General features: G+C 39.6%; 1 protein-coding gene across 1 annotated transcript; it reads right to left on the reverse strand.

The window, feature by feature from the left end:
• Positions 1–1,379: 1,379 nt before the first annotated feature.
• On the reverse strand, positions 1,380–2,976 carry LOC120019910 (regulator of G-protein signaling 21-like). Its single transcript, XM_038963320.1, has 3 exons — positions 2,868–2,976; positions 2,471–2,637; positions 1,380–1,550 (listed from the first exon to the last, which is right to left on the reverse strand). Exons 1-3 carry the CDS (start codon positions 2,974–2,976, stop codon positions 1,380–1,382), a joined length of 447 nt encoding a protein of 148 aa, XP_038819248.1.
• Between the last annotated feature and the right edge of the window lie 5,390 nt (positions 2,977–8,366).

Raw genomic sequence — 8,366 nt, forward strand, 5'->3', positions numbered from 1 at the left:
TTTGGAAACTCATTTGCATAGTTTATTTTATTTAGAATATGATGCTTGATTCATTCAGATAATTTTGATTTCAATTTGAGACAGTATCTGATTACATATAATTACAAAAGTGATAATACTATTGATACAAATGAAGAGCTTATTTTGTCATTTAATTTATGGTCAAAGGGGTAACTTTTAGTCTCTAACAGCCATTTTAGTCTCTAACAGTGATACCACAAACCCCCGAGGTGCCTTACTGCTGTTATAAACTGGTTACCAAGGTAATTATAATAGTAAAAATAAATGTTTTGTCATATGGTGCTATACGGTCTGATATACCACGGCTGTCAGCCAATCAGCATTCAGGGCTGGAACCACCCAGTTTATACTTCATGTTTTAGAGTAGTGTTTCTCAACCTCTGGACCAATTAGATGGTTTTTGGTTAGATGGTTAGCTGACAGCCATTTAGTCTGTTCTCAAGTGCTAGTTTTAAAGGGGCAATCTGCAGTTGCGAAATCCATTTTTGGAGGTATAGATTAATGATATGTACCCATTGAGTCTTGACAAATATAACTTATAGATGCCTCACGAGTATAGTTCAGCCAAAATCCATCAGAACCCCAAATATTAGCTTATTTTACTCCAATGTTTGTAAACGTTACATTTCTTCAGGCCCATTCCTCAGCTTTTTACAAAAACAGAGGCGAGGTTTCCCACTTTGTTATTTCAACTAAGGATTGCCACATATTAAAGGGATAGTTCACTATTTTGCATCACTATGATACAATACGTTTCCACTTGCATTGCTACATGTAGCCTTTTCCTGCAGACAATGACCAAAAGCTCTGTCTTTGGCCTCATGGGTGGAATGGTATTCATATATTTCATCATTTCATCATTAATAAAGATTATTAAAAAAGCCCAACGAAAATCCGGTGTTTCAATGTCAAACAGTTTTGTTATATTTCAGTCTTCTGTGATGTATATAAAGTGTAATATTGGGATACAAACTCAAAACTGAATACATTTAAACTCTATATCTGACATGGTACATGTGTCTTCTTTTTTAAAGCCCATAACCATGTTTGTGAGGTGTATACTTTTGTTTCAAAGTAGATTTGTTTAAGACTACCAAGAGTCACTCTGTGTGACCCTGATTTAGCCCACTGCCGTAAAAGGTTAAAAACTTTCTAGCCAGGATATTCTGGAAGTTGCTAAACTACATCCCAGGTAACAAAACCCTAGGTAAATTGAAAATATGATAACACCTTCAAAAAGTTAACTACCCCTTTAATCTAAGTGGTCCTCCATGGATGGAGGGACTATATATATCTTGCCAATCTCTGGTACATAAAAGGTTAAGAAACACTTTTAGAGTGTTTGTCGTTTGAGAGAGTCACCTTGCTCCCCTCAGCATATCCTGGTAGACGTCTGACTTGAGGAATCGTGGGTAACAATCCCTGGCCATCAGACTGTAGATCAACTTCTGTGCCGTGTCGAATGAGGTCAGGCTTGGCTGAGAGATGTTCTTGGTGATATTTTCTCTGGTCCCACAATCAATATTGATCTTTAAACAAGACACAATGTACAGTAAATGCATTTATTTGGTCTTTCTTTTTTTTATACAGATTTCTATATCTAGATCTTATGTCTACTGACTACGCAGGTCATACCGATTAAATATCTCTGCAATAAATCTCTGCATATGCACAATGACAAGCATTACCAGGTGTAGATCCAACCAGGTCCTTTAAGGAATTTGTTCATTTTCAGGGAAGTTTGTTATATCAAATTGTGTTGAAATGTGGAGTTTTATTCTGTTTTACCAGATTGTGATAATATATGTGTCAGAGTAGCAGTGCTGATCTGGGATCAGTTCTCTCATGGCCCATATCATCTTATTCATTATGATGTTAAAGGCTAAACTGATCCTAGTTCAGAATCAGCCCTGGGTAGGTTACTTTCTAAATGTAATCTGTTACAGTTATTAGTTACCTGTCCAAAATTGTAATCAGTAATGCCCACTTTTGTATTACCCAAAACTCAGTAACGTAATCGTATTACTTTCAGTTACTTTTGAATTACTTTCCCCATAAGAGGCATTAGAAGAAGACATACATTATCCATCAAAAGCATTTGGTGTGTCATCATAGTGGTCTCTGACTTGTGGTCAGACTCCCTCAGGAGGAACAAACTTAAACTTGCGTCTTTTTTCAACACTGAATTGAATGTCATTGAGAAAACGGAAAGGTGTCATAATGTATATTTTTTCTTGCAACATCCTTCCTGAATTTAAAAGTAATCCAAGAAGTAATCATCTAGTTTTTCAAAAGCATCTGTAATCTGATTACAATATTTTTTCAGGTCACATGACTAATTACAGTTACAGTTTCTTTTTAATCAGATGACATGTAACCAATTACATGTAATCAGTTCCTCCCCAATCCTGTTCAGCTCCACGATACACAGTCCCAGATGGCTACTTACCTGTCGTGGTGCTTCACATTCCACAAACTCTGAGTAGATCCTGTTTGCAGATGAGATCATCTCTGGAAGAGACTTGATGTTCTTGTACTCCTCACAGGCCAGCCAAAACAGAATATTCTCCTCACTATACTCTGATTTAAGGAACTCTCGGAAAGCCGCCTGCCCGGCTGGAAATAGGGAAGAATATGAAAAGGGAAAATGTAAGATTTATTGGAAATGGGAATTTCTCATTGTTTGTTATTGTTAGAAAGTATATGAACATGAGTTCTGATAAAGGCAGTAATACTAACTTGATACATTTTAGTTACTGGAAGTAATACTAACTTGATATATTTAGCACTCTTGGTGATGCCTTTCAGACAGGCAATATAGTAAAAAGATATAACTTTGTCCTTACATTTACAACCCAGGAGTTTGTCCACAGACTCTCCCCAAGTCTCAGCCTCTTCAAGTGGGTCCTTGGGAAAGCAACAAAATCTACCCTTGAAAAGAGTGTTGAGATCCATCACTAGCGCAGTTATCAGTGGTTCTCAAAACACAATATCAAATCTACCTCACACCTGGAGAGAAAATAGATTAATATCGTTTTCATCAATTCGTTTTTTTGTTTTTTGTCCAGTCAACAAAGCATCCAAAAATTCTAATTACTTGTTATCCAATACATTATATATTCATATCAACTTAAATTCAAAATGGACATATGACCCTTCACATTTCTGTAGCAAGTTGTAATTTATATTGAAATATAGAGTCATTCATTTACAGAATCAGACATAAAGAAACTCACTTTATTGCCATGGCTGTGTTGTCTGTCTGGGAGAGAGAAAATAGTTCCTGCCAGTGTGAAGCTGAGATTGGGATTGTTTTGAGGTGAAGGAGTTAAGTTGCATGGACTGATCTAAACAAGGCTCCCCTTGGAACACATGAAAATCAGTATGCAAAGTGATGTTTGGAGAGAGGGTATATATATAAATATTTGGTGAGAGAGTATACACCTGTGATTCAAGGAGTGGCCCTCATGCCTTCTGTTATATCCTGTCCACCTCAATATCATTTATAGATATGAGGATGAAAGGCAGAGTACATAATCCTAATACAACCCTAATGTCAAAAGAGCGTACCATTACCGTTTCACCACATTATTTCTCAGTGGATAAATACTGCACAGTAAAACAAAGTGCTACCAAAATCTCTTTAAGATAGTCATCCATAGGCAGTTAAAACAACATTCATAAAATAAACATACATGGCTATATATTATTACAGAAAAATAGTCAGCCAGTGCAGGGTTTCCCAATACATATATTTTTTTTCACCTTTATTGAACCAGGTAGGCTAGTTGAGAACAGGTTCTCATTTACAACTGCGACCTGGCTGATGAAGCCAGTCGACGGGAGCCTGGCCGTAAACTGGCTGATGAAGCCAGTCGACGGGAGCCTGGACGTAAACTAATAGAGCATAAAGGGAAACGCCCTGCGTCCTGTGTATTACACTGGATTTGCATATCCGTTGTGGAATATCTTCCACATTAATCTCAAGGACACATGGACAACAATATGGTATGCTATGCACTGGGCTGCACTCTGTGCATACTGCATATGATATATGTCTGCCAAATTTAACTCTACAATAACACTAGGCTTCATTGGCTTTTGTGCGAATCAGAGCATGTACAGTGGGGCAAAAAAGTATTTAGTCAGCCACCAATTGTGCAAGTTCTCCCACTTAAAAAGATGAGAGAGGCCTGTAATTGTCATCATAGGTACACTTCAACTATGACAGACAAAATGAGAAAAAAAATCCAGAAAATCACATTGTAGGATTTTTAATGAATTTATTTGCAAATTATGGTGGAAAATAAGTATTTGGTCAATAACAAAAGTTTATCTCAATACTTTGTTATATACCCTTTGTTGGCAATGACAGAGGTCAAACGTTTTCTGTAAGTCTTCACAAGGTTTTCACACACTGTTGCTGGTATTTTGGCCCATTCCTCCATGCAGATCTCCTCTAGATCAGTGATGTTTTGGGGCTGTTGCTGGGCAACACGGACTTTCAACTCCCTCCAAAGATTTTCTATGGGGTTGAGATCTGGAGACTGGCTAGGCCACTCCAGGACCTTGAAATGCTTCTTACGAAGCCACTCCTTCGTTGCCCGGGCGGTGTGTTTGGGATCATTGTCATGCTGAAAGACCCAGCCACGTTTCATCTTCAATGCCCTTGCTGATGGAAGGAGGTTTTCACTCAAAATCTCACGATACATGGCCCCATTCATTCTTTCCTTTACACGGATCAGTCGTCCTGGTCCCTTTGCAGAAAAACAGCCCCAAAGCATGATGTTTCCACCCCCATGCTTCACAGTAGGTATGGTATTCTTTGGATGCAACTCAGCATTCTTTGTCCTCCAAACACGACGAGTTGAGTTTTTACCAAAAAGTTCTATTTTGGTTTCATCTGACCATATGACATTCTCCCAATCTTCTTCTGGATCATCCAAATGCTCTCTAGCAAACTTCAGACGGGCCTGGACATGTACTGGCTTAAGCAGGGGGACACGTCTGGCACTGCAGGATTTGAGTCCCTGGCGGCGTAGTGTGTTACTGATGGTAGGCTTTGTTACTTTGGTCCCAGCTCTCTGCAGGTCATTCACTAGGTCCCCCCCCATGTGGTTCTGGGATTTTTGCTCACCGTTCTTGTGATCATTTTGACCCCACGGGGTGAGATCTTGCGTGGAGCCCCAGATCGAGGGAGATTATCACTGGTTTTGTATGTCTTCCATTTCCTAATAATTGCTCCCACAGTTGATTTCTTCAAACCAAGCTGCTTACCTATTGCAGATTCAGTCTTCCCAGCCTGGTGCAGGTCTACAATTTTGTTTCTGGTGTCCTTTGACAGCTCTTTGGTCTTGGCCATAGTGGAGTTTGGAGTGTGACTGTTTGAGGTTGTGGACAGGTGTCTTTTATACTGATAACAAGTTCAAACAGGTGCCATTAATACAGGCAACGAGTGGAGGACAGAGGAGCCTCTTAAAGAAGAAGTTACAGGTCTGTGAGAGCCAGAAATCTTGCTTGTTTGTAGGTGACCAAATACTTATTTTCCACCATAATTTGCAAATAAATTCATTAAAAATCCTACTATGTGATTTTCTGGATTTCTTTTCTCATTTTGTCTGTCATAGTTGAAGTGTACCTTTGATGAAAATTACAGGCCTCTCTCATCTTTTTAAGTGGGAGAACTTGCACAATTGGTGGCTGACTAAATACTTTTTTGCCCCACTGTACATTGGAGTTACTAGATGATTTGTGTGCTTTTGAGTGGTGTTAAGTATTTAACATCTGGTGGAGATGGAGGGTCAAAGGTCATCAACAGTTGCAATCAGTGCAAGGCATACCCTTTCTGCCTATAGGAAACCCACAGCCATGTGTGTCAGACACGTGATGCATTGTCTAATGAAGATAAATGATGGTGTGTCATGGTATATGAAGGCAGTCTTCATGGTATACGAGGACAGTGCTGCCTGTGTTGCTCACCTATCCTGACCCCCATTGTCATCCAGCCCAAGACCTAATGTGCTTCCCTAACAAAACCAGGAATGTAAATCTCACCAGGTGATGGAAAACACCACAGGGATCCCGATTTGCATCCGTGTGGACAAACCAAGACTAGGAAATTTGATTTTCAAAAGAGGTGCCTGTCTCGCACAGTGCTTAGAAGTGTTGTCATCGGTGCACTTCAGACTCTGAGACACTGTTTATTGCTGATGTGGTTGTTATTTATTTAGGTGGATAGATACTTTCCCTCCTAACAATACATAGCTGGTTAATTCTGTGGTTGTTATTTATTTAGGTGGATAGATACTTTGCCTCCTAACAATACATAGCTGGTTAATTCTGTGGTTGTTATTTATTTAGGTGGATAGATACTTTGCCTCCTAACAATACATAGCTGGTTGATTCTCATTGAAGTTAACCCAGAATAGTTGGCTTTGAAAGCATCCCACACAAAAACAGAAATAGCTTCCATGTAGATATGACATTGTGAAATGTTTATTATACCAATAATATACAGGTGTTACACTTATACTAGTCTCTTCCTCTTCCAACACCATTTCACCTAGCTGCCATACCTAGCACCAGGAGTTTTCCACAGTAAGCAGATCACACGGTCAGGTAAAACTCCAGGCCCTAATCATGAATCATAACAAGGGCCAAGAGTTTTTTTTTCGGTCTACTGGACTTGCCCAGGAAATACTCCTGTCCCACACTGTGGTTAGGGAGCCTTCTCTACTAAGCCACAGTGAGGCGCTGTGTGTCCTCGTCGGCCCCTTCAGCAGCCTGCAAATTTTCCCAAAGTGCTGCAACAATGCCTGCCCGTCTGTGTGAAAGAAATATGAATGTCTATTTAAAAAAAAATCATGTCAAGGATTTGAATCCTACAGTGTCCGTCCTCATCCACTCCTGGCACTATATGCCTCCTCCACTGTAAGTCAGTCATAGTGTCACAGTCCCGAGTACCACAGCGGTCTAAGGCACTGCATCTCAGTGCAAGAGGTGTCACTACAGTTCCTGGTTTGAATCCAGGCTGTATCACAACCGGCCATGATTGTGAGTCCCATGGGGCGGCGCACAATTGGCCCAGCGTCGTCTGGGTTTGGCCGGGTAGGCCGTCATTGTAAATAAGAATTTGTTCTTAACTGACTTGCCTGGTTAAATAAAATAAAAATAGGTTAGAATCAGTGAGGGTTAAGGAATCATAGAACATGGTTAGCATTCCTGTATTAAATCAATGTTACTTGGATCTAAATATTTGATCATGTTTTTTTGTCTGAGGGGCCTTAGGGTGTTGCGCTTATTGATTTCTCTATTCGGAGGATTCAACATTGTTGTGAACTGTCTAAGAATTTTAACTAATAATAGTCCTTGATTTTTTTAATGTCCAGGCAATGCAGTGTTTTAAACAGACTGACCAAACTCCCTTGGTGAAGATGCCATGGAGCCAGTCCTGGACGTCATTTAACTCCTACAGGAAGGGAAACAAGTTCATCACTTTGCTGTGATGAATTTAACAACAGCACTGTACTAAAGAGATTGAACGCAAACTTAAGCGCTTACAAATTCGTAACCTATTGTGCAAATTGGAATCCGTAACATATTACACGAATTGCAGCGGATTTTTTATTTCGTTTTTTTGCAGGACGTAACATATCATAGGAAATGGATGACGTAAAGCACACTTTTGGGGGACCTGTTTTGGCTCGTGAGCGTTACTTTTAAAACAACTGGCTGAAATGATACTTTTATAACACATCTTTAACTACACATTTTATTTTATTCTATTCTATTCTTATTTTTTCCCACCATTTCAATGAATACAAGTCAGAGCATTATGCATTCCAACGCCCTTTACATGCATGCATAAAGATATTAATTTATGAGGCATTCTGGTCATGCTGGAATGACAGTAACTCAGCATGAGACGACTGTATTGTTCCAAAGGCTAAAGGAGACCCTGACATGTGTTAATGACAGAGAATAGGCCCACTAAACCCAGGGACTATGTGAATTATGTGTACGCTTCCTCCCACCGCATACACATTTGAAAGGGAAAGGTCGCGTGCCAAACGATACTCTGTTCCCTACAAAGTGCACTACTTTTGACCAGAACCCTACGTAGTGCACTATATATGAACTAAGGTGTAATTTGGAACGCTGCCATAGACTCAGTTGGATCACTGGCAAGCTTGGAATGATTACATATTTGTCTTTGGAAGGAATACTGTATGCATACCAATGACGTGAATAATTCCAATCCTAGAGTGGTTACTCACTTGCTTGGTGAGGTCTATAAATGTTTCAGTGATTTGGGTTCCTTCCAGATCCTTCTATCAACCCTTCTG

Source organism: Salvelinus namaycush, chromosome 25, assembly GCF_016432855.1.
Source record: "Salvelinus namaycush isolate Seneca chromosome 25, SaNama_1.0, whole genome shotgun sequence".
NCBI lineage: Eukaryota > Metazoa > Chordata > Actinopteri > Salmoniformes > Salmonidae > Salvelinus > Salvelinus namaycush.